This window comes from Trachemys scripta, chromosome 2 (assembly GCF_013100865.1).
Source record: "Trachemys scripta elegans isolate TJP31775 chromosome 2, CAS_Tse_1.0, whole genome shotgun sequence".
NCBI lineage: Eukaryota > Metazoa > Chordata > Testudines > Emydidae > Trachemys > Trachemys scripta.
This window is the reverse complement of record NC_048299.1, coordinates 151,368,641-151,394,870: the sequence shown is the minus strand read 5'-3', so window position 1 is coordinate 151,394,870 and position 26,230 is coordinate 151,368,641. Positions and strand designations below refer to the sequence as shown.

Here is a 26,230-nt window from a genome sequence, read left to right as displayed (position 1 = left end):
TCATGTAATTACACTGTATGGGGATCTCGAGCCTTTTAATATCTTGAGCAGCATGACTACCCTGTAATCAGGGTCCAGGTCTGTGCTGTTTTGTCCTTTTGACATTATGCTCCGTTAGCTGACTAGTGAGAATGAATACTTTGTAATCAGGGTTCAAGTCACCCCCTCCCCTCGATTTTGAGGGAATTGAGCTCTTTGGTAACTTGAGCAATGTGACCGCCCTGTAACTAGGGTGCAAGTCTCTGCCCACTTGCTCGTTTGGCATTACGCCGTATACTGGCTGACTACTCAGTTTGACCTCCCTGTAATTAGGGAGCATGTCACAAATATCTATAGAATGGGACATATTGAGTCCTTTGGTACTTTGAGGAGCTCGACCTTCCTGTAATTCAGGTTACCGTCTCTGCTATTTGGCTAATTCCAGCGACCACCCTGTAATCAGGGTACAGGTGGCATCTCTCTTTTGAAATCTTTGGAATTGGAACCATTTCAGTAACATGGGCAGTTTGAACTCCCTGTAACTAGGGTTTGGTCTCCGAGGCCCTTTGGTCTCTTGGCATTGTGCTTTCTTCACAGCCTGAGGCAAGTGACCGCCCTGTAATCAGGGAATCTGGTCTTGGCCCTCTATTCTCTTGGCACTAGGTCAAGNTAGTAACTTGAGCATGTGACCGCCCTGTAACTAGGGTCCAGGTCTTTGCCCGCTTGCTCATTTGGCATTACGCCGTATACTGGCTGACTACTCAGTTTGACCTCCCTGTAATTAGGGAGCAGGTCACAAATATCTATAGAATGGGACATATTGAGTCCTTTGGTACTTTGAGGAGCTCGACCTTCCTGTAATTCAGGTTACCGTCTCTGCTATTTTGCTAATTCCAGCGACCACCCTGTAATCAGGGTACAGGTGGCATCTCTCTTTTGAATTCTTCGGAATTGGAACCATTTCAGTAACATGGGTAGCTTGAACTCCCTGTAACTAGGGTTTGGTCTCCAAGGCCCTTTGGGTCTCTTGGCATTGTGCTTTCTTCACAGCCTGAGGTGAGTGACCGCCCTGTAATCAGGGATCTGGCCTTTGCCCTCTATTCTCTTGGCACTAGGTCAAGTGCAGCCCACTGATCTGAATGAGCACCCTGTAAATAGGGTACAGGTCTCATCAGACACTATTTATGGTGCCCCCATGAGACAGTGTCCAGAGTCCTGGCCCTTTGCACTGCGCTTCCATCTTGCCTGGAATTGTGCAGCCAAGTCTCCTGCTTTCTGCTCCGCTTACTGTGCTCTTCGATACCCGAGATCCTGCTGCTTTTGCTGGTAAGTTCAGAAAGGGAGGATTCTCTGGCAGTTTTCTAATAAGTGAGATTGTACTGTTTTCCTGCTTCTATTAGTTCTGGTATCTATGTTTGTTAATTCTATGCTTCTCTTGATCTTCAAATTCCTCCTGATTTTGTATGAAGATTTTTTAACTGCTTAGTGTAATAAATGTCAATGGGAAATTTGGAGACTTTGGCTTTGAAATAGGGTTGATTAGGTAACATTCCTGTGCCTTTTTTCTGTCCATGTATGATGCTAATTTAGTGAATCAGGTAGAGTTACTTTTCTTAAAATACATTGATAATCGCTTTTCATTATTCCCCTTTTAGTTTTGAGGCATTGTTTTCAGGAAATGTAGTTTGTTTTTCATTTGAAGTTCTATAGGTATGTCTACTTGATTTGTGCATTCTAGAGCTTGAAATGGATACCTGTAATTTGAACATCAGTCTTCTTTTTCAGTGACTGAATCTGTTCTTTATCCTTTTGTCTACTTCTTTTTTAAATTTATTTTGTTCTGTTTTTAAACATGCAAAATATTTCTGTTGTGTTTATCTAGAATATCAAATAGCATTGCAAGTCTGCTGTAACTGTCTTGCACACTCTTTACATCCTTTAAAGGAGAATGGGACAAAACCGAAAAACGAGAAAAGAGACGCTAATAGCCTGTGAAGAAGAAGAAAGGAAACAAATTCTGAGCGCAAAGTACAGTTATGTGATCTATTTCAAAGGTAAATCATACTATAAATTCACATCATGAATATAAATTCATCTAATGTAATGCATTACTTGATTTCCTTAAGCAATATTAAATATTTCTTGTGTAACGTAATTAACATGGCATTAAAGTAATATTTTTGTGTTTTCTTCAGGGTTTATACCATGTCCAGCACCATGGTATATGAGTGCATTGGAAAGATAAATTGAACAAAGTGACTAGCATCTGTCACCTTTCAAATGCTGATTAATGTTAATAGACAATATATAACAAACTCTGAAGCTCAATTACTTGTGGCACCACAGCACAGCCTGAAGACTGGATAACAGTTTCCTGCTACGATCTTTCAGTTCTGTAATTAGCTGTGCCACATGAGAACTGATATATCATCTTATTTTATAATCATGTATGTCCTCTCTAATTGTCTTTTACTAATGAGTCCATAAAGCATGCTTTGTGCATCACACTTTCACATTCTAGTAGAAAAGTGGGATGTATTTTTTATTTAATTAATTAACCTTAATCTTTATGATTCTTTGACGAGTCATTTTCATGTCATTGCTTGGTGATTTGGACTTCTGTTTAGCAAGAAGTCAGTTTTATTTCCTTAAAGTCTCTGTAAGCTACAACAAGTTGTTCAAAGCTAAAAAAACGATTTGAAAAAGATGGAAGAAAACTGAGATGTAGGGTGGCTACCCTGAAGAGTGTTGGAAAACCTTTTTCAGTAGGCACACTATTGACCTTTCTCTCAGCTCATTTTTATACCAAAATAGTACCATAGCAATGATCCCATGTGAAATTATACTAAGTTTCTGCCTATCGCCAATTAGAAATTGTCAATATAACTGGTTATTTGAATCTAAATGTTGATTTCATGTAGATATGTAACCAAGTATTTTAAAAGTATTTTACCAAGTTGACTACCTGATTTTATGTAAAAGAGTTACACATATCTTAGAAAACATGTTACTTTGACTTAAGTGTGGGCAACTAATGCTTTATGTACTTTTGTTTTTACTAACAGGTTTGTCAGTAGGCATAAAGGAAAAATTGTGAATCTGTAATACAGAGCCCTTAAACAAACAAGCACTACTATTATTAAAAATAAATCATAATTTCCTACTGGAAGTGCAAAGATGTAACTGAAGGGAAGGCATGTGTTTGTATTCTCCACTCACCTCAAGCCGCCCCCCCAAAAAACTCTTCAAAAAAGTTGATGTCGAAAAGATTACAGTTTACTCCAGATACCGTCTAACTTAATATTTTTAAAGCTCTGTATCTCTCACACATTGCTAAAAAGCAAACAAAACTAAAAGTTGTTCTGGAAACTGACAGTTACTCCCCCCACTTCACAACTTTCAAACACCTACTCTACTTCAACAGTCACACCAACCAAACTGTACCACACATTCAATTTTAATTTTGCACCTATTGTGTCAGAAGAGCTAGAGTATTTTTTGGTAGTTGTATATATTGATGTACATGGTAATAGTGGTATTTTAATAGGTTTTTATGCTTATTGAATTAAGTGGATGCTCAAGGATGATGATGTGGATGTTTTAGGTAGGCATTTTTCTGAGAAGTGTTAGTATTTTTGTAGAGGTGCGGTATTTTGTGATGATGACTGCTTTTCAGGTAATGGTTTACAGTGAATTGTTGAAAATCGTAGATGATTTTTGCATATGTACATTATTAGATGTACTTAGAGTGCAAAGTTGAGGTTGCCTGTTTGGTGCAATTTTATTGGTGTGAAAGTTAATTTAGGATAGGTGTTTGAAAGCACTGAGGTTTGAATTTTAAGCTCATCAGGGATCCAGGATCTACCTGGCTACCTCAGTTCTTACTGTCATTCCTAATTCCAAAATCTGGGATGAAGGTGACCCGGCAGAATAAAGATATCTCCAGAGACTTTCAAAAGTTAACATTTCTGCAGCTGTAGGGGATCCCTTAAACCTTATTGAACTATTTGAAATGTAATAACTGGAAAACTTTTGACTTCTATTTCTGCCAGTTAAGTGTTGAACAATGACCTCTATTAAAAGATTTATACTGTTAGTTAATTCTGTTCTGTTCTAAGATCTTGCTAATATCGCCATTTTATGTGTGAAATGAATTAACTAGATTTGATTATACCTACTTGATAAATATTGGAATATTCCATGTTAAATTCATAGATTTAACTTTGATTGTCATATCAACTTACTTTGCTATCTATAACTCCTTGTTTATTAATATATTTATTAATAGTTATGACATTAAATTAATAAAATGTATAAATTCAGGTATGGTCTTAGTTCTGTCTTTGGCTAAATAAAAAGGAATCTCATAAACTTGTGAAGAATTTTGGTATAATTAATTTTAATTTAATTATTATCTGTTTTTACCTTTTTGATGTGGTCGTTGGAAGTAACTATCCTGTAATAGTGCAAGTTTCATTTTTCTCTTGCATCACACATTTTTGGGCAGACCTTAAAGTTGCCCTCCTTGAGCTTCCAATGGGCACAAGAATGGGAATTTGTTTGGTTCCTTCACTGCTGACAAGCTTGTAGATTGCTTGAGATCTGCAGGCCCTGCACATCTTGAGCACGATATATGAGACCACTGTTTCTATGATAAGATTGGCCTAAAATTGGCATGGTCTTCTGGTTTCTGCAGCATTCCAATTCAGAATTTTTTAAAAAGTGGATTTTGAATCAAATATGAAAATTAATATTACATTAATCTCTTTTCAGAAATTAACTTTTGCAGTGTATTAAATTTTTAATATGCTTCTACATGTGAGGTAGCGTGGTCTAATGGTTTAGAGTACTGGACTGGGATTCAGGAGATCTAATTTGTATTCCTGGCTCTGCTCATGGTCCCGGTTAGAAACAGGACACTGGACCAGATGGACCATTGATTTGATTCAGTATGACAAATCCTATGTTATTCTATTGTGTTTAGTCATTGTACAAATGTCCTTCAGTAAGGAGCCCACAAGAACCTTTATTCAGAATGGGAGATGGAGGCTTAAGGCCTTGTGAAAATGGAACTATATTCCAGGAAGTCCTCAGCCATCCTTCTGTGGGCGACTCTCTGTCTCTCTAACAGGTGCCCCTCCTTTCCTCACCTTCACACCTACCTGCATGATCCCTGAAGCTCCATATCTTTTTTTTTTAAGGTTCATCCTCTGTTTCTGAGTGGAGTCCAGGGCATCTGAGATCCACTTGATGTTGTAGTAGGTAGCAGCCCCAAAGACCATCAGGCAGAGGGGAAGACCCAGCACCTCGTTCGGCATCAGAGTCCAGGTTAGGAGATCTTTGGAGATCTCCCCAAACAATATCTCTATGTGCTGCTGGCTCCGAAGTTGGGAGCTAAGCCTGCCACAAAGAGGAAAGACAAAGACAGCAGTCAGTGTGAGAATGCTGCAGCCCGTGTACCTGCAAGTGGCATCCTCATTAATGATGACAAATCTCAAATGAGGCTGCCCAATTCACACTCCATATCCTCAAGATCTCTATATATGTAAAACAGATGTAGCCATAATAAAATGGTACATTCTTTAAAAATGCCAGTAGCATGGATGAAAAAGCATATGTTTAAGGATCTGAATATTTTATGCAAAGACATTCCATTGATACTCTCAGGAAGACTTGGGGTTTTTGTAAAGGTTTATCAAAATCTAATATTAGTAACAATTGTACTGATGTTTACAGTGCCTATTATCATGGCACATCAAAATACAGTAGTTAAAAAGCATACCCGTGAAATCAGATACTCTCAAATCATGGGCTCTCAAATATTACCACCTGGACTATCCCACAAATATTTTAGGCCCAATTCTGCACGACTTTGGTCAATGGGTGTTTTGGACCATTAATTAGGGGAGCAGGAAGGATAATCAGATTAGCAAGCAAACACTGAGCAGAATAAATCACACTATAAACAGTTCCTCTTTGGTTTGACTGCAACATTCCCCATCAGAGCATTGACAGTCCAGATACTGGGATATTGGAATGGTGCATGAAAACCTGAAAGTGAAACTGATTAGGAATAGAAGTGAAACTGGCCAGCCTATTTTCATTGTCCATATGAGAAAAATGCAAAAAGTGGACAAACTGTGCAGTGGTGAGAAGGAAATTAGATTGAAAAAAAATGTTAGTTTTAATATTCTAAAACATTATTCTTGGCATAGGAAAGGTCATTTATTTAAAAAAAAATCATTTTTAACTTGTGTCCATTTAAATTATATTAATAGTTCAATCCTTCTTTAATTCTACTAAAACAATATGAAAGATATAGTTTGATAGCATGGAACAGATGAAATCTCTCTTTGACCCCCACAAATAAATTATACTGGCACACTAAAAGCAAATATTTATACATAAATTTCTAAGGGCAAGAAGACATACAAGGGTCACCAAAAGTACTTACAGATGGAGGTAAATACTTTATGCTAATAGAGTGTCCAGTACGATCAGGTGTTGAGTGACTTCAAATCCTGTCATCATCAATAGGATTTGAAGAGTCCTACAGGATCTGGCTGATGTTCAGGAAAAGGTAATGCAAGCCATAGTGAAAAATAGAGAGGAAAACAAATCTGGAACTCCCTTGCCTGGGAAGAGACTCACCATGGAGAGTCAAATTCAGACCTGGTGTAAGACGGTGTGAGCCAAGTCTGAATTTGGCCTAGGCCTAGAGCCAGGGCCGGCTCCAGGCACCAGCCCATCAAGCTTGTGCTTGGGGCGGCACCTGGAGGGGGGTGGCGTGGTGCGGTGCTCTGGCTCCGGCCGCCGGGGAGAGCGGGGCCATGGCCGGGTTTGCCGCCCTCCCCCTGGCACTCTGGCCGCCGGGGAGAGCAGGGCCCCGGCTGGGGCTCGCCGCTGGGGAGAGCAGAGCCCCGGCCGGGCACTCCGCCCTCCTCCCAGAGCTCAGGCTGCCCTCCCCCCCGGCGCCCTCCCCCGGCCGCCGGGGAGAGCGGAGCCTCGGCCGGGGCTTGCCGCCCTCCCCCCGGCGCTCTGGCCGCTGGGGAGAGCGGAGCCCCTGCCAGGCACTCCGCCCTCCTCCCAGGGCTCCGGCTGCCCTCCCCCCCGGCGTCCTCCCCCCAGCCGCCGGGGAGAGCGGAGCCCTGGCCGGGGCTCGCCGCCCTCCCCCCGGACCCCCCCTGCCACGTGGGGGGGGGAGCAGCCAGAGGCTTTTTTGCCTGGGGCGGCAAAAAAGCCAGAGCTGTCCCTGCCTAGAGCACAGGGATTATAGGACTTGATCCTCCTAATTCCACTGAATAATGCAATGGGACTGTTGCTAATTATCTCCAGCAGGAGTCGGCTCAGGTCCTGAGAAGCAAGGGAGAAGTAAAGGGGCGAATTTCAGAGACAGAGTGAGGCACACAGAAAGAGGGAGAAAGGAAGCTGTGGGCCGGGTTTCCCAGTCAGAAGGCCCAGCAAAAACAGGGTTCAGGCTCTGGAGCCAAGCAACCCTGTGGGTTGCTGTCCATGGTGCTGAATGCAGTTCCCCAGGGACCCAGCGGCAACAGAAAGGGATCAACCTGAAGGAACATCCCAAGGGGTGGGAGGGATAGCTCAGTGGTTTGAGCATTGGCCTGCTAAACTCAAGATTATGAGCTCAATCCTTGAGGGGGCCACTTAGGAATCTGGGGCAAAATCAGTACTTGGTACTGCTAGTGAAGGCAGGGGGCTGGACTTAATGACCTTTCAGGGTCTCTTCCAGTTCTAGGAGATAGGTATATCTCCATATATTATTTTATTATTATTATTTAGCATAAATTCACACCATGTAGAGTTAAGCACAGGAGTTTATTACGCAAAGCACTGGGGGAGTGTTACCTTGATTATCAGGCTCAGAGACACTGCAGAACAATTAATTACAATAGATTATATAGGGTGTTTATTGGGTGGAGAGAAGCAACGGGGATGTGGTTTTTTAAGCCCCTGGATAGGTTTTAGCAGCAAGACAAGATAAGCACAATAAGTCAATTGTTTAAAAGATTACATAATGCCTTTGCCCAAGGCTTAAATTAATATATTGCTGATATACAGATAATTACTTTTAAACTATGTTTATTAAAGTGTATAGGTTAAATCCTAATTTTGGGATCCAGGGGAATGAGGTAGCAGCTCTCCCCCAGTTGACCAACAAGTACATTCCTGGAGATTTAAAGCAAAAAAACAGTAATTATTACACAATAGTTTATAAGTTTACCCTTGCATTTCTGTGGGCTAGGATTGGCATACATATGAGAGGGGAGGGTGTCATAACTCATGTCAATCATATTAAGCGTCTTTCCGAACTCTGTCTGGGATCTGAGGGCTATTGTACCACTATCTCCTCCATGCATTAGGGAGTAACCCTGAGGCCTTTCTCAGCACTTCATGTGACTATAACTCACGATAAGGATGCCCAATTACATTCGGAGTTATGCTGACTCCGCTCACTGACTTGAAACACACAAGGTTATTTGTTTACTCCAGCTTTTTTTTAGCTATGTATTGTTCTCTGTTAGTCAGCCCCCATGGCCCAGGCCAAGCTGTGGACTTTGGGCCTATATGAAAAGCTCTTAGCAGAAATGCAGTTAAGATCTTACATCCACATTAAATGGATTATGGCCCTTTAAACTCCACAGCAAATGCATCACCCCCTCCCTGAGGAGAGACTCCACACCATGGAACCCCATTACTCCCCCCACCCCACCCCGTGCATCCTGGGGAAAAGGAGCATTATACTCTGAGAGTCGGGCAGAGACTCACTCACTCACTTGCTCACTGCAGCATCCTCCTCTCTGGGCAAAGCACTCCAGATGGGAACAAGGGCAGAGAGAATGAGTTTTACCTGGCTAAGAAATGCCTGTAGCCCTTCCCTCTCCCTCTACTAAGCTGTTGTGACTAAACTCTGAGGACTGCTGGTTTCCCTTCTGACTCTGCAGTATCACCTAGCCTAGGAGCCCCTGCCATGAACCTGGACTCCATTGTTTTACAGGTTCTCAAACTGGGGGTCATGACATGAGCTCAAGTATCAGAGGGGTAGCTGTGTTAGTCTGAATCTATAAAAAGCAACAGAGGGTCCTGTGGCACCTTTAAGACTAACAGAAGTATTGGGAGCATAAGCTTTCATGGGTAAGAACCTCACTTCTTCAGATGCAAGTGAAGAANCTATAAAACATTAATCAATTAAACCTCACAACCCCTTTGCGTGCTAGGCATTATTACCAAATGAGGAAACTGAGGCAGAGTGAAGCAACTTGCCCAGGGTAATCTATTTACTTAGCTAGTAAACTATTTGGGTCAGGGACCGTGTTTTTGTTCAGTGTTTGTACCGCACCTAACACAGTGGTTCTCAGACTTTTGTACTGGTGACTGCTTTCACACAGCAAGCCTCTGAGTGCAGCCCCCCCTTATAAATTAAAACTTTTTTATATTTAGCACTGTTATAAATGCTGGAGGTGAAGTGAGGTTTGGGGTGGAGGCTGACAGCTCATGTCATAAGCAACAGAGGGTCCTGTGGCACCTTTAAGACTAACAGAAGTATTGGGAGCATAAGCTTTCATGGGTAAGAACCTCACTTCTTCACTTGCATCTGAAGAAGTGAGGTTCTTACCCACGAAAGCTTATGCTCCCAATACTTCTGTTAGTCTTAAAGGTGCCACAGGACCCTCTGTTGCTTATGACATGAGCTGTCAGCCTCCACCCCAAACCTCACTTCACCTCCAGCATTTATAACAGTGCTAAATATAAAAAAGTTTTAATTTATAAGGGGGGGCTGCACTCAGAGGCTTGCTGTGTGAAAGCAGTCACCAGTACAAAAGTCTGAGAACCACTGTGTTAGGTGCGGTACAAACACTGAACAAAAACACGGTCCCTGACCCAAATAGTTTACTAGCTAAGTAAATAGATTACCCTGGGCAAGTTGCTTCACTCTGCCTCAGTTTCCTCATTTGGTAATAATGCCTAGCACGCAAAGGGGTTGTGAGGTTTAATTGATTAATGTTTTATAGCATGCTGAAATCTTGGGATAGTTGCAATTTTTCATTCAGTTTTTTCAATGAAAAAGGGCCTTTTTAAATGAAAAATGTGTAGATTTTAATTTTTTTGTTTAATTTAAAAATCAAGAATGGAAAAGCCAATTTTTTTATTTCCATGTTTGTGTTATTTTTTCCTCTTGTTTCTCCTTTGCCCCACTCTATCAGCAGGAAAAGAGAATAGCTACTTGCACAACATTCTAAATTTGGTTGTTTTTAATTGAACTTTAACAATTAGAGGCATCTCTCTGCCAAGACAAAGACAGAACACCATGTGGGAACGAAGAGCACATGGGCTTCACCATTCACTATGTGGGGGCGATACTGCTATATCACCTGGGCTGCCCGCTACACCATTCACTGGATGGGAGGACATTACCTTTGTTCTGCCTCTCCCTCTACTTTCCCCTCCAGTTTGGTAGCTCCCAGGCAAGGACTCTGACATGGGCGGGCCCCTGTGGGGATAGTCTCCAATGGGAGGGCGGAGCTGAGTGAAAGACGGCGGCGTGGCCCAATGGAGGGCAGCCGTGGAGCCGCGCGTCAGGGCGAGGCGCGGAGGCTTGGCTGTGGGCGCGAAAAAGGGGAGACTCATGTAGAGCGTCGTGTCCGGCCCGGTGAGGGCAGCTCCTAGCGCGGGGGGGAAGGACCGCGGGGGACAGGAGGGGGCCGGAAAGGGCCGATGACCCCCCCCTCCTCGAGAGGGGGAGCCTGGGACGGGCTGGGTCCCGTCCCTCGGGGGGCAGGTTGGATCCCCTCCACCTCCTCTTCCTCTATCCTGGGGGGGGGCGGTTGGATCCCCTCCTCCTCTCTCCGGGGGGGCGGTTGGATCCCCTCCTCCTCCTCCTCTCTCCTGGGGTGGAGGAGGGCAGTTGGATCCCATCCCCATGGAGGGGGCAGTTGGATCCCCTCCCCCTCCTCCTCCCTCCTGGGGGCGGGGGGTGGGATCCGGTCCCCCTGGGGGGGGGCGGGTGGAAGGTTGGATTCCCGGGGTGGGGGTGCACTGGCGTTACAGCAATGGGCACTGTACGTGGAGTGCAACACTAGAGCCCGGCCCTGGAGAGGGTCGTCCCTGAGCTGCCCCCGCTGGATGCCAGGCAGAGGGCTGCACCCGGGTCCCTGTTGGTGACCCCCCACACACACACCCGCTCGTACGTGCTTCTGTGCCACATGTGTTTTCTCTCCGGCAGCCTCGCCATGGATCCCTGGAGGCCCCCTTTCCAGGGCGCTGCCCCGTTTCGCATGCCCTGTGGGGCCCGCATGCCTGGGCCTCAGCAGCAGCTGCCTCCGCCTGAGCATCTGATCCGTGGCAGGGCAGTGTCCCTTCCATGTACCAGCAGGATGCAGAGGGTGCCGGAGGAGTCACAGCAGCCAGCTGGGCTGGTACGGCAGGTAAACGTTGCAGTGGGGCACCATCGCTGTCAACGTCATACGTCTCGCTGGGAACATCTTGCCTATTCATTTTTTTAATTTGTATTACTGTACTGCCTAGAAGTCCCAGTCACGGCCCCATTGTGTTGGTTGTAGAGTGATCAGACAGCAAGTGTGAAAAATCGGGACGAGGGATGGGGTTAATAGCAGTCTATATAAGAAAAAGACCCAAAAATCAGGACTGTCCCTATAAAATCGGGACATCTGGTCACCCTAGTTGGGTGATGCACAGACTGGCAGAGCCAGGGGAATGACTGGGATTCCCATAACTGATGGGTTAGCTGGAAGGAGATGTTTATCTCTCTTAGGATGTTTGTTAGAAAGTGTCATTTCCAGGTTGAATAGACAAACTTGCCCTAGCTCTAATCAAGCTGGCATGCTAAAAATAGCAGTATATTTGTGGCAGCATGAGCAGCGGGGTGGGCTAGCCCTGCCCCAAGTACAACCCCATCCAAGATCCTAGTTATGTCCTTGGGTGGCTAGTCCCTCATGCTGCTCCAGCTGTACTTCTATTTTTAGCATGCTAGCTTGATCAGAGCTAGCACAGGTATGTCTGCTTGAGCTGGAAATTACACCTTCCAGCTCTAGTGTAGACATAGCCTTAATTTGTCTACTCTGTGTTGGCCAGCACTTTGCAAAGGTCAGTTTCCCTTTCCTTTGTATAGATAGTCAGTTTATCTTACTGTGGTTGTGAGTTATTCTCGCAGCAACAAGCAGGGAAGACAATTTTTTTTAAATTACAAAAGTTGTAATAATTGTCTGGGGGGCTTGGGCTGGTGCAAGGTGTGGAACGATCGTTAACTTATTTTAAATTGATTAGATCTTGCTGCCCTGCCTCTCAAAAGTTCTCTCCCCTATCAAATATTTAGATTTCATTTAATTGCTCTGGGTCATTTCAGCTCTAATCTAAAATGTCTTATTTGCAATGAGACCCCTTGAACAGGATTGGAAGAAGCAAGTTTTGCTCCACTCCTTAAATAAAGCGATATAACGTGCTCATTCATTTTACTCACTCCCCCCTTCAAAATTACAGCTTCTTCCCATTAAGGTAGTCTTTAAGAAGTGCAGCAAAATATGACTTGATATTTTAAACTCTTAATATAACAGTGTCTAAGTAACTTAATCAGAGACTTGCTATGACAACTGTATTTCTAGACTGTAAGCTCTCCAGGGCAGACTGTCTCTGGTTAGGTGTCTACGGATCAGTGATAACATTCTAATTGCTTAGAAAATAATAGCAGTGAATGTATTAGTGTTTTTGTTCTAGCTAAGGATATTCTATTGAGATTAACCTAAACAGGTGCAACTGAATAGCAGTTCTTATCGCTGTGTCTGAGGATGTTGACTAGTGGAATAAACTGAATAGGCTCTTTGCAGCATGGATGATGTCTGAGCATTTGTTCTCTTGCTCTTAAGAGGCCTGGCCATGTTTCATCACTTTTCTGTAGGGACTCAGTTGAATGAATAGCAACCAACTTCCTAGAATGCTACCTGCTAAGATGTGGAACAAAAACTTATGACTTTATTATAAGATAAGAATGTCACCATAATTCAACTGCCTTTGTAATAGTTTTAAGTTAAAAAGCTTTAGCTTTAGAATTTAATTGCTGCTTGGCAGTTGTCAAGGTCTAACCTGAGGTCTGTAGTCTATAAACCTCTGCAGGGAAACCTTACAGCTGCAGCAAGTGGATATTTGTTGGGGAAAAGCTAAGAAAACTCTGCTTTTGGTCTGCTTGGGTTGCATGAAAACACTGCTATCAAATAAGCTGCCCCCTTAAGATTTCCCTATAGAGGGTTTCCTTACTTTGTAGTTTTGCTTCAGTACCTAAGACAGAGTTTCTTGCATGATATGTATCTTGGAAGTGCAGCTAATCATTGAGATTGTTATTCCTTTTAGGTCTTAATGAGGCTTCTCTGTCCATTCTTTAAAGCTTTATCCTTTGGTTTTCTGCAGGAACCTCTTCCGTCTGTCACGACCCTGCATTCCATGTTCCAAGGACTTGGTTTTGAGACAATCCCGAGACCTGCCTTGGGACAGGCAGTTCAGCCTTTGGGTAAGTTATCCTAGCCTTGTATAAAGTTCTGGTCCAGTAAAGGCTATTTTGTGGTGTAGCATTTAAACTGATAAAGAAACCTCTTTCGTATCTTGGGAGGTTTCTTCAGGCATGTTTTGAATCTATTCCTTCGTTCAGGTCGAGGTATCTTGGGGAGGGGCATGGGAGATATGGAGGCCAAACTTAAAGCAGTCATGCCAGTGCAGCCCACCTTTCTATCACCAAATGTCATGCCAGCTGGGTGCAGCAAGGTGGAGAGGATGTCGCTTTCTCCTGGCAGGTGAGTAAAATGTTTGTCTGAGCTGAACTCTTGATTCAGAAAGAACTGTGCATGTGATGTTTAGTCAGCAATAGATTTCATATACCAGTGAACTAGGCTTGTATATTGCACATGTGCAGTGTATGTAACAGACACTGGAGATGGCTTAATAGTCTAAACAGCAGGTTTGAAATACTAATGATCATCAGCAGCACAGACCTGAATCCCAGCAGGGCTGACTCAATCTTTTATTCTGCCAAGGCAGGTAGGTCGAGTATGCTGCTGTTTGCTATGTGCTGGTCTTTTGACTGAGATAAAAACAAGGTCTGTCTGCTCTATACGGGTGGTAAAAATGGTGCAGTGCTTTTTTGTGTGAGTTGATAAGTCCCTTGATGTCCTTGGCCAGAGTTCCCTCTCTTGTGGTGGTTGATTGGTGGTCTGCATACCAGATGTGACTGCATTTCAGTGATTAAACAAATTAATTCTGTAGGTGAACTGAGGAATGAAAATGCTCTAGAAATGAGATTTATTATTATTGACAACTCACAGGCATGATGTTAGTCTTCTTTGTCTCTCCGGGAGATCAGTACAGTAATTGTGTTTGACATTGCCAGTCTGGAGGATTGTATGCAGCAGTTGCTATTGGTTGGGCTGGGTGATGAAAGAGCTGCACTCTTGTTTTCTTTGTCATTCTGCTGTAGAGTATGTGTAGAAAGAGGATTGAGGTAGAGTGCCATTAGACAGATTGTCAAGATGTGTGTGGCTCCTGCACTGCAAGCATGCCTGCTAGTAAACTTCCTCACGCTCTTTGTAAAAGGTCGATGCTGTTGTTCTGTCCCAAGGTGAAATAGGATAGGAATAGCAAGCAATTGTACTGATGAAAAATCAAATATACAATCCATGCGGAGGAGCAAAATGGAGATTGTTTGTTTGTTCTTAGCACAACTCATAAACCTCTGTTTTCAACCACATTCCAAAGAAAGTCAGTGGAGGACTCAGTTAAAACTAGACTGGATAGAGTTTTGGGAGAATGGACTGTATCTTTACTACAGGCATAGCACAATGGGGCCCCGTTCAGTTAAGCACTACTGTAATACACATTTATAAATAAGAAGAATGTACCATAGGGAATTGTCTTGTACTGGCTTGTGGGGAAGGCTTAGATGGAACTTTAACAGCTCTCTTCCATCTACAGTGTCCATGTCTCTCCTAAAACTCCCTGTGGAAGAGTCAGGTATCGCTGGCATGCTACTTTTGTAGGATTTGGGCTCGGATACAGGGATACCGGGGAGCCTTCTGAGTGCAAGAAGTCATAGTTGTGCCATTTGGTGAAGGACAAATCTGCAGAAAGAAGAAATGCCATCTGGCTATTGATTCACAAGTGTGTCAAGTTTGGCCACAGTCAGTCTTGTCAGGCTTGGATCTTGGTTTTAGGGTTAAATAAGCTTCAGCCTCAAAACCAGAGTAGAATAAAGACAGACCAAAACCTGTTTTAAACATTACTTGACTGATGTGAATGCAGGTTATCTAATTTATAATGGGGGTGGAAACTTAAAGTTGCGGAAGGGTTAACATCTTTCCTTTTCATTCTTGTATATGGATTCAGAATTCTTGGCCGCGGGCAAATGGAAGCTCCCCCTGTCCCTCTTGGAAGAGCAGCCATGTCACTCGGCAGGGGGTTGTGCAACGTTCCTACAGACTTGACTTTCCTGCGCACAGGTGTGCTTCAGCCTCAGCTCTCACAACCGCTGCTGTCACCCCCCAGTTTTGCGCCCCAGCCAGAAAGTCCTCCACCCACACTTGTTGAACAGATGGAGAGAAAGTAAGTGAGAGATGGATGTGTTGAGTTGCCCGGTTATTTCTAAACATCTCTTAGATCAACTGGTAGGTACATAGATGCCGTAGCCATTTATGTTGTAGAAACCCCTAAGGTAAATCCTCTGTTCAGTGATGTGGCTTGGCGCCTGGTGGACTCATTGCTGCAGACTCTCATATGCTGTTGGGGGAAGAGGGTGCAAATATCTACCTCTCATATTCTGCCTTGATGCCTTCTGGTATGGGGCTTTGGTCTTGGATTAACAAAGAAATAGGACATGATGCAGAGTGGAAACCACAGAGAAACAGCAGAGTTCTGTGAGGGGAGGATTTCTTAGGTGCCTTGAAAAAACTAAGAGAAGGGCTAGCTTACTTAGTGGAAGAAACTACAATATCTAGCAAAAAGAACAGGAGTACTTGTGGCACCTTAGAGACTAACAAATTTATTTGAGCATAAGCGGCTGCTACTCTGAAACCTACAATATCTAGGTAACCTTTTTCTGAAACTGGTTAATGAAAAATGCTGACAGTGGCAATGTGTGTAGCTTTGTGCAGCTGCTTCCCACTGATAGCTGCTGTCTTACACTCTAACTTGCTAATTGTACAGCAGGGGGAGCCATTTTTTAATATATTCGAAGATAGACTAGGCACCCGGCTACCTTAGTTTAGGACTAGTAACATGGATCATGCTGCGGGAGAAGGGTAGGGGACAGTACTAGTGAGCTTCAGGAAGACCCTTCCAGACCAAACAATCCAGATTCTAAACAGACTTCACACAATCTGAATCTAAAGTGTTGCAAAGCTGAGCCAACTTTACTGGGATAGAATATTGCTGAACTTGTCTCTTAAAACTAATATTTTTTTAAACAGGCATTGTGATAAGAACACACTCAGTCACTGAACAAACTTGGGTAGGTCACTTAACCTTTTCTTTTTCCTTAGTTTACACATCTGTAAAAATGGATACAATATTTCCTGCCTTTCAGTGGGTGTTGGGAGTTGATGAATTTTTGCAAAGTGCTTTGAGATGCACATGTGGAAAGTATTAATGAGATGTTCTCAGCACATACTAATTGTTGCACAGGTGAAAAGTATAGAAGAGGTCTAGGGATGGTGTTGATGCACTCAGATTTTTTTTTTCCTTAGATCCTCAGCCAATGCTGGCATCCTGTGCTGCCTCTTTGCATTAATCTAGACAAAACTATTATGTGCTTTTGTCTTCCTTCCCTTCATATCTTTACAGAGAACCGCTAATGAAGCAAGGATCTAAAGGAACTCCTTTCCCCTTAGGATTGAACCTGATTAAAATACACTGCAAAAATGAAGCCGTTTACCAGTACCATGTGACTTTCAGGTAGTGACACCTTGCATACTTGAACATCTATCTCAATTATAGTAAGGTTTGTAGAGGTATAGAAGCTAGTGAAATTAGCAGTGGAACTCGTATGACTGCTATAAACTTGCCCCTCTGAATGATTTTAAAGCAATTCCCATGGAGATTTGGAGGACAGAATGCCCAGGGAAAATATCTTTAATTTAAATTGATTTCACAATTCCTGAAATTAAGCATTGGGAAGCATACTATCCTTTGAGTATCTGGATTTAATTAGAGGAATGTTATGGTAACAGTTCTTCCAGAATCCTTTTGGTGGTCACAAAACTATCCTGGAGATGTAACACAATACAAATCCATTCTATTGGCATAAAGCATTAATACTGTACCACGAGCATTAATAGTTACTCTGGAATAGCCACTAGATGGGGCAACAGTCACAAACGTTACGTGGTGTTTTAGGTCTTCTTTGCAATAAGTTGCCATAGCATAGGGTAAGGATTGTGGCTGTCTCAGTTACACAGTAGAGTTGATTTGAACCCCTGCTTTCTTCTTGTGTTTTGATATTAATCTGCATATTGCATTAACTTTTCTTCTGTTGCGGTTTCATGGGCTCGGGTTTGGGTTATGGCTGTGGCAGGGTTGTGAGGTGTAATCTAAAGCACTCTGAGAGCCTGTAATGGACACAGTAGCATTAACTAGAATTTGAATGCATACTCGTATTTTCCAAGTAAAAGGATATTGCAGACACTATAAAGTATTCTCTCTCCTCTTCTCCCCACTTTCTCCTTAACTCCCTGACCTGCAGTCCTAATGTGGAATGCAAGAATATGCGGTTTGGAATGATGAAGGAGCAGAGATCGGTGACAGGAGACGTTACGGCATTTGATGGCTCTATCCTCTACCTGCCTATCAAGTTGCCTCAAGTAAGACATGATACTGGTGCAGAAAACACACATGCTGACTCTTGCATGGTGCCACATGATTTGAGATATTATAAAGTGCCAGAGTATATCATTTGAGTATGTGGCTTTTTAAAAAAGTGAAAGTGAAACTTATCAGTAAAAACTGAAGGTATTTTATCCTGTGACTGGCTTATCCTAAAACAGTAATTCTTAGGGCCTGGGTTAGATTTCCATAATCCATGGAATATGTGTAAAATTCTGGTGAGCACAGAAACAGCTGGTGGTTTCAAATGTTTTAAATGGGGTTTTTCCTCCCTCTTGCAAGTAAAGAAAAGCACACATTCCCCATTCACTTCAGGAACTAGAAAAGGGAATAATCTGCCTCTAACAAGTAGAGATAAGGAAGGGAGCCTGGAGCGTGTGGCAAGGGATCATGGCTTTGGTACCTTCTGTCTCCACTTAGCAGAATTTCAGCACAATTGGCAGTTTGGGGGACCCAGGACTAGAATAGACAAGGATCTTACATGTCCAAATTGGTATACTTCAGCAGTTACATTTGGGAAGTTTGCACAGCACCTGTCTGCAGTACTTATCTTTCAGGAGCACAAGACTGTCATTCACCAGCAGGCAGTGCACACAGAGATTTGCTAATATAACTAAGTCTTGGAAGTTTCAAGACTGTGTCACAAAACATATCACTACGAGTGTATTGGGTCAGAACAAATATGTGGTTCAGCATCTTCATCTATCTCAGGAGCTGGAAGCGGGAGAAGGGGGCTGTGATTTTGCCAACATCAATTCAGGTGGAGCAATGTGTTGAGACCAGATACTTGCATCTCCCCAAAAAAGTTTCCCCTCCTACTGGGGATTATCTTGTATGGAGCAGCTCTTTTTTGGAGGACACTGGATGCTCCCTGGTGATGCAGAGATTATTCCTTTTGGACAGCAGGAAGGACCTGCTATAGCAAATTCTCAGCTACAAGGTGGCTCTAGTCCAAAGGGGGTTTTCTAGTTAATGATCTGAGTAATTTCACTTCTTGCTGCTGCTAAAATGTCTTCATCTCCGCACTAGACTGTTGATCTGACGTGTCAGAGAAAGACGGATGGAGCTGAGATCACCATAAAGCTTCAGATGACCAAAATCCTAGAGCCCAGCTCGGACCTGTGCATTCCGTTTTACAATGTGGTCTTCAGGAGGTAAGGAAAGGTTGAGGCCAGTGACTTGGCATGATGCTTAACTGTTGACTTGAATGCAAGGCTACCAGCCAGTTGACAGGACGTGTAATGGCCGTGCTCTACTAGAGACTTGGGTTGCCTTTATTCAGTCTCTTGCTTCTGGGGTTTGCTCAAGTTTCTAAACAGTTGCAGCTCTGATAGACTGAAGGGATGATGTTTGCCTCAGGCTGTACAATGCTTCATTCCTGGTCTGAAGGTTGATGCCTGAGAAAGGGGGTGAGGGAGTTGTGGATGTGGAGTATAAAGGGAGAGGGAATTCCTCCAAAAACATAAGGGGAGAAAGTTGGAATCTTCTGAAGCTAGATAAGGGACTGAGGAAGGGATCTACTACACATATACCAACACCTGATTACTACAGGGTAATTTTTGCAGACACCTGCATCCTAATCTAAAATCTATCTGCCTATCCTGAACCACGTTCAGTGACCTCATCAGCTATTTAGGCACTTAGCTCAGACTAACCATCTGCCTTCTGATTATGAATGCCAGAATCTCTTGCAAGGATTCAGACAACATTTTGTATGTGTAGTCTGGGACATCAGAGGTTTCAGTCCTGTCTCAAACCAATCAAGGAGAGTCTTGTTTGTCTTCTATGAGAACATCTATTTTTTTTTATTGTGCTGTTTCACTCACTAGACTCCATTTCCTCGGCATGGTGTATATAGTTCATTTAGGCAAATTGAACCTGTAAGCAATTTTTTTTTCTTTTGCTCTTCCCCTTTCTTTGCTTTGTTTTAAAGAACACTCAGTTCTTTATTTGGTAAGATCTCTCTAATCCTGATCCTGCACTATTGTCATGAATGAAAGGTATGTCATTGACTTCACTGGATGCAAGATCAATTTCCTCAGCCCTCCATAGGTCTTAACTGTTAAACACAGGAACAACCATTTTATTTTCTTGCACACAGGGGAAGGTGATGGGAGAGAAGCACCAGGAACCATATTTTGGTTTTTGTCCAATTACGTTTATTTTTTCTTCTATGTTGAAGTTGCACAGGGTTGTTGTTTTTTCTGGGAGGTTCTGTTTGTATTCCCCAATTTTATTTGAGTTTTCCAATCTCTTTAAAATGAGTAAAATAACTTTTTATTTAAATGGGCATTGGTAACTTATGTTAATTTTAAATATTTTTTTTTTTAGGCAGGGAGAGCTGTAAAACCTAATGACTAAAGTGCTCTCATGAACACTTACAACAAAAGTCGATTAAGCTGTTGTTTTGGATTTAAAATTTTAAATCATCCCCCTGCAGTGTGTTTGCAACACAAACATTGCACTATTGGGATAGCGCATGAGAATCTGAAAGTGAAGCCAGCTAATCTGTTTTCATTGCCCTGGTTAAGAGAGAGGCAAAAATGAACAGTGGTTTATTGATGAAATGTTGATTAGTCTTTGAAATTCTTTCAGTTTGACTCATCTCGGGTGGAGGTAGAAACACAAATGTATAGATTAATTTGATAATGGTTAACCAAATGAATACAATAACTTAAATTGCTAGTTTCTCCATACGCAAGCTATTCTAAAAAGGAAACCTGCAAAGGGAGGGGAAATGTTTTTTGGGGGATTATTGGGGAGAATGCTTGCTTTCTGATAAAAGCCTGAAGTTGTTGTTGTTTTTTCCTCAGAAAAGTTTTGATATTGGAAATTCAGGCCTTGTCTGCTCTGTCTTTACTGAAAAATTCTGTGGTTAACTAGAGAATTCATAGTAATTATGATACTCCAGGAACCAAGCGACCAGAATCTGAGCAGGGGAGAGACTTGATTTTTAGTCTCTGTTTTAAATGTTTTTGTTGACACCAATTTAACTCAAACACTGACAAACTTGTGGGAGAAAAGATAATTGTTTTGAAAGATTCAGCAACACCCCTTTTCCCCCATGCCCTCATCTGAGGTCTGAGAAGGCTCCCACTCCAGTTCTTTAGTCCTTCAGCAAGAACTGGGAAGGTGACATTCCTAATATATTAAGATAAAAGAACAGGCAAGGGGAAGAAATTAAAAACCAAGCCAAAACCTGTTTCAGGTGTCTTGCCTCAAAGAAAAAAAGGCGCATACATATTCCTTTTCCTTCGCAGACGGTCCATTACTTTTTTTTTTAAATGCACATAGGAGCCCAATCCTGCAAAATGGAGTTTTCTCCATTCATATTGACTCCATTGTGTGTTGAGGATACTAAGCACCTCACAGGATGAGACCCTTAATAACTGTTTTGTGGTGTCTCCCTAATGGTGTAAGCTATGCAATGCAATTTTATTGGTTACATTTATCTATCCCAGCCCCCAGATTCCTGTAATTATCCTAGTTTTCTATTCCAGGGTGATGAGGATTTTAGATCTGAAACTTGTTGGGAGAAATTTCTATGATCCCACCAATCCTACAATGCTGCAGCAGTATAGGTTAGTACTATTATTTGTCTCCTATTGCCATGGTACCCATGCACCTTTCAGTGCTTAAAGTGAATAAGAGGGAGAAGAGCCTGTCCCTTCAGTAAGTTAGTCTAGCAAGCTGCAGAATGTGTGCAAATGTTTAACATTCTAAAGGTCTGATTTGCAGAGGTCAAGCCCTGCAGTTGTGGGCTATTGGCAGGAATGGGTTCTATAGGTGAGGACTATTGCTTGAGAACATCTTCCCAACTGACCTGGGGGGAGGGGAACTCCAGGAACTGACTTTGGAAATGTCCAAAGAGAACATACGGGACTGGACAAAAGGAGAGGATCTCTCAGCTACTAGCTCCCGAACCATTCACAGATGATTATTGTTCGCACTGTGGTAGTACACAGAGGCTTCAGTCTGGTTTGGGGACCTATTGTGATGGTGTTCTGGATGTTGTACAGATTTAGAGACAGATATGGTCCATGCCTGTAAATTTACAATCTGTGCAGGCAAAAGGAAGACCACAAACAAAGTGGAGAGGGTGGTGGTTGGCTCACATTCTGTTTCCCCTTCATAGCTTCTTGTGAGCAAAAGGCACGTCCCATGGCGGTCATGTCATGAAAAATCCTTCATTAATCTCCATCCTCATTCAGTGTGAGTAACTGTATCTGTCCTGTCCCTTACTAGTGGCTTAGACCACTTATAGAGGTTTGAGTCCGCTACTGCCTCTGAGCTAATGCTTTTGGATCCTGAGGTCCCAGGTTCAGTCCTTTCAGACAAACCTAACCAGGCTCCACACTTGGGCTATTTATTGTATTGGTAGGCCTATCACCAGCATCTCAGGTCTAGAAACTCAGACCTTTACAGCAAGGCCTTTGTCATGTACGTTGTCTGAATGCTGAGGTTCCTGACTAGTCATTGTTAATTGAAAAAACCTGCTTATTTTTTGATCTGCAGTTCAGATATTTTAGCTGAAATTCTATCTGCTGGCTAGGTTAAATGTATTCCCTGTGCTGTGCTTGCCTTGCGTTCACTGTACATTCTCACTGGTAGAACAACTCTTAGTCATATACTGAGATTCCCTATGACTTTTTTGGAGGAGCATGCTGATTTGTATGCAATCTGTTTTTCCAAAGGTTGCAGATATGGCCAGGTTACTCAGCCAGTATCCGGAGGACGGATGGAGGTCTCTTCCTGTTGGCAGATGTCTCCCACAAGGTTATCCGGAATGATTCTGTCCTGAATGTAATGTGAGTAAGAGAAGAGAAATCCGAATTAAACAGCTTGTGGGCTCAGAAAACAATGGTGGTGCATACAAAGAACTGCTGTTTCAGTAAGTATGCCATGAGAATAGTTCTCTGAAAGGGGGAATGAGATGATCCCATAGCATTGTCCTTTGAACCTCCCAGAAGGTTAGTTTCAGACAAGTGCAATTGAATTGGGAGTCTAAGCATTGTCATTATGTATCTTCTGTTTCATTACAGAGCAGTTACAGCACAGGCAGGGCAAGCTTCCCCTACGTTGTCTTGTTAGTGCAATTCATCCATGAGCTAGAGAATATAATAATTGTAGTTCTTCCTTGTATAAGAAGGTGGTTGAAATCTGAGAGCTTTTATTCATCCTTCTCCACAAAGGCATGTAATCTACCAGCAGAGCAGAGAGAACTTCCAGGATGAGTGCACCAAGCAGCTAATTGGCAATATCATCATTACCCGCTATAATAATCACACGTACCGTATTGATGACATTGACTGGAACAAGTCTCCGAAGGACAGTTTCACCATGTCTGATGGGAAAGCGATCACCTTCATAGACTATTACAGGTAGACACTTTAGTATGTGCCACAACGGAGGGAGGTGTTGCAGGAAGAAAGAATCTGATTGGTAGCTAACCTTGAACAGTAAGCCTCAGTTTGTGTGCCATTCTGGAGCCGTCACCTTACTTTAACTTTAATGAAGATGTAGTCTGACCCCTCAGTTCTCATCTCTAGCTCTGTTATGACAGAGTCTGTGAGCTGAGCTTGTTGCTCTGGTATCAGGAAAGTGCTTCTTTAAAATTGTTCCCCAACTCCTTTTTCAGCAAAAATTATGGTATAACAGTCAGGGAGCTGGACCAGCCGCTGCTAATTCACAGACCCAATGAAAGGCGGACTCCCCAAGGGAAGGTGAGTTGTTTTTGCAGCTGGAAAGTCCTCGTAGTGGAATTTCAGCACCAGATTCCCAGTGATAGGCTGGCAGCCTTGGATTATGAAGGGGTCTATTCACAGGCAGCAGCATCCCCTTTGTGCCCATGAGCCACAATCCTGCTATAGAGGGGGGACCACTTCTAGGAGTCAGAGTTCAATTCCCATGGCCTATTCAGTCTTTCACTTCTCTGCTGAGGCCAGTTAGTGCTAAATGTGGTGGCCCCTTAGACAAAGACTGCCCCCACCCAAGTCCTCCCATCAAACCACCCAAACAGTTATTTGATAAGGCAACTTCAGTCACTGTACCGAAAATTATATCTCATTACCAGTCCTCTCAGCCATCTAGGTCCCCTTCTGCAATTGTTCTGTGGCTTCTTTTAACTCTTCTGGCGTCAAGGGTTGGTTCTGCTTGATGTATGCCCTTATCATAGTCAGAAGTGAATTGTTTTGCAGCGTCACAAAGTCATAAGCCTCAAAGTGTTCACTGACCTGCTGTTAGTTGGGAAGGAACCAATGAGGCCAGGCAGAGTATGTCCAAACTCTGCTCCACATGCACCCCTTTGAGCCCCATCAAAGGCAACTGGGATATCCATAATGGCAGAAATAGTCCCTTAATGTTCCTGGGCACTAAACCTGGGACACACTTGATTCCATTCTCTCTCTTTTTCCAGCAGTACAAGCTCCCCCATTTTTGCTTCCCCCAGCAGTAGCAAGGGCTAGTAGTACTTTTCTTGTGCATGATATGGGTGGGAGCAACTCACCGGGCAGTATGTATATGTTAATGTATACTGGCTCCCCTTTCCCTTCAGCTTCCGAGGGGTGAGATTTTGCTGCTGCCAGAGCTCTCCTTCGTGACCGGGATCCCTGAGAAGATGAAGAAGGACTTCAGAGCCATGAAGGTTGGAGCATTGCTGCAGCAGGGCAGGTCTTCAGCCCCCACAAGCAGACATTTCTCGTTGCTTATGTCCTCTGCTCCCTCTCCCAAGACTTGCAAACTAGCACCCAGTTGGTGATTTATCAGAGTGAATCTAGAAGCCAATTCATACTAGATTTGATTATACTAAGCCCCTCTAATGCAATAACATTCATATTGATTTCTATCTACCTTGCTCTGTCTTTCCTGTCAGAGGAGAGACAGTGTAGTGGGTTGCCTGCATGGCCAGTCCTGAGGGTTAAACTCTGCACAGCCATTGGCTTGGTCTTCTCAAACCTATGCTCCCTCTAGTGTTCTGCCATAGCCCAAATTTAGAGATTTTAGGCTGAGCCCTGAGATCTGTCAGGCCTTTGCAGGATTATGGGCTTATTTCAACAGAGGGGATTGGAGCTCGGGAGTGGGTATGGGTTAGCTATGGGGGCGGGGGTTAAGCGGTACAAGAGAGAGAAAGTGGGGCAGGGAAGTCTGAGGAGCTTGCAATGTTTTATAATTGCCTATAAATGTAAGGCACCTAGGTGCTTGGTAACACACTATTATAAACATCTAAGTAAGCAAATCCCCAGATGTTGTGTAATGTGGCTCAAGATAAATGGGATTCAGTAATCACTGTCCTTCCTCTTTGGCTGTAAGGAGTTACCTGGGAACAACTGGACCAGTACTTACATTTTGCCACACTCTGATCCTCAAAGCATGTGACTTATTCATAAGTACATAGCTTTGTTATATTACTGTCAGCGTTGTCTGTGCTTATACAGTATGCTGCTGTGTGTTTGATGGCTCATGAAACTGCACCTGGGTGTCCTTGTGCCAGTGGAATAATATGTCACATCATCCTGAAAATGATTGATTGCCTATACAAGTCAAGGTCTGATATCGATACGATTCCACCTCAGGATAGTGACATTCTCAAATGTGACTTCTTTTGTTCCCATACCCATCCTCTCTAGGACCTAACCCATCAAATTAATCTGAGCCCTAAGCAGCACCACGCATCTCTGAGTAATCTCCTGCACAGGATTGAGGAGAATGAGGCTGCTAGCAAGGAACTGTCACGGTGGGGACTATGTTTGGATAAGGATGTGTATAAGGTAGGATATTTCCCATGGTACATGAGTATTGTCTAGTGCTTAGAGCAAGGGACTGGATAACAGGGCTCTTCCATTCTCTTACAGATTCTGCCACAGGCTTGCTGTGGCCTGGGATGAGTCACTTAACCTCATTGACTCCATTTTCCCATCTATAAAATGGTGACAATACTTCATAAGGGCGAGGGGGTTTAATGTATTTGATACCATGCTTTTATAAGCACTGTGAGAGGTGCTATTGAAATGCAGATTGTCACCCGTTGGGATTCTTTAAGGAAGTGGTTACTTCCTGCATCCTAATGACCCTACTGCTGTAAGACTATGTAATGTCTTTCTTCCTCTTCAGAGCAAACCCTGCAGATCTTATCCATCTGTAACAGTGACTTAGTAAGAGCATGTGCGCTATGGAATTCACACAAGACCAGAAGCAGGTTCTGAATGGTGGGGATGTGGCATATCCTCTTGTGATGCACGTGTACCACACTGCCAAGGGGACCATATGGCATTTAGTCACACACTGTGTTCTCTTATACCCACAACAAACAATTGTCTGGCTTCCTGGTGCAACCACTGGAAATCTGCCGATTAGCTAACTATAG

The 26,230-nt window shown here is 43.2% G+C and overlaps 1 protein-coding gene and 1 long non-coding RNA gene across 3 annotated transcripts in view; both read left to right on the top strand.

Annotated features, from left to right (window-relative positions):
• Window positions 1–229: 229 nt before the first annotated feature.
• LOC117871600 lies at window positions 230–4,232 on the top strand. Of its 2 annotated transcripts, XR_004644297.1 has the most exons (4): window positions 230–642; window positions 1,095–1,305; window positions 1,924–2,033; window positions 2,175–4,232. It is a non-coding gene; the product is annotated as an uncharacterized LOC117871600 (long non-coding RNA). The 2 variants fall into 2 exon arrangements; XR_004644296.1 differs by lacking the exon at window positions 230–642 and having other exon boundaries at window positions 656–1,305.
• A 6,336-nt stretch (window positions 4,233–10,568) lies between these two features.
• PIWIL2 (piwi like RNA-mediated gene silencing 2) overlaps window positions 10,569–26,230 on the top strand; it is a 34,526-nt gene continuing 18,864 nt past the window's right edge. The window contains exons 1-14 of the mRNA XM_034761892.1: window positions 10,569–10,645; window positions 11,219–11,420; window positions 13,414–13,513; window positions 13,652–13,793; window positions 15,379–15,594; window positions 16,831–16,941; window positions 17,729–17,846; window positions 18,898–19,022; window positions 21,369–21,449; window positions 22,563–22,676; window positions 23,061–23,249; window positions 23,507–23,591; window positions 24,422–24,511; window positions 25,494–25,634. Coding sequence (XP_034617783.1) covers window positions 11,226–11,420; window positions 13,414–13,513; window positions 13,652–13,793; window positions 15,379–15,594; window positions 16,831–16,941; window positions 17,729–17,846; window positions 18,898–19,022; window positions 21,369–21,449; window positions 22,563–22,676; window positions 23,061–23,249; window positions 23,507–23,591; window positions 24,422–24,511; window positions 25,494–25,634 — 1,707 coding nt within the window. The 5' untranslated portion in view covers window positions 10,569–10,645; window positions 11,219–11,225. The remainder of the gene's footprint in view (window positions 10,646–11,218; window positions 11,421–13,413; window positions 13,514–13,651; window positions 13,794–15,378; window positions 15,595–16,830; window positions 16,942–17,728; window positions 17,847–18,897; window positions 19,023–21,368; window positions 21,450–22,562; window positions 22,677–23,060; window positions 23,250–23,506; window positions 23,592–24,421; window positions 24,512–25,493; window positions 25,635–26,230) is intronic.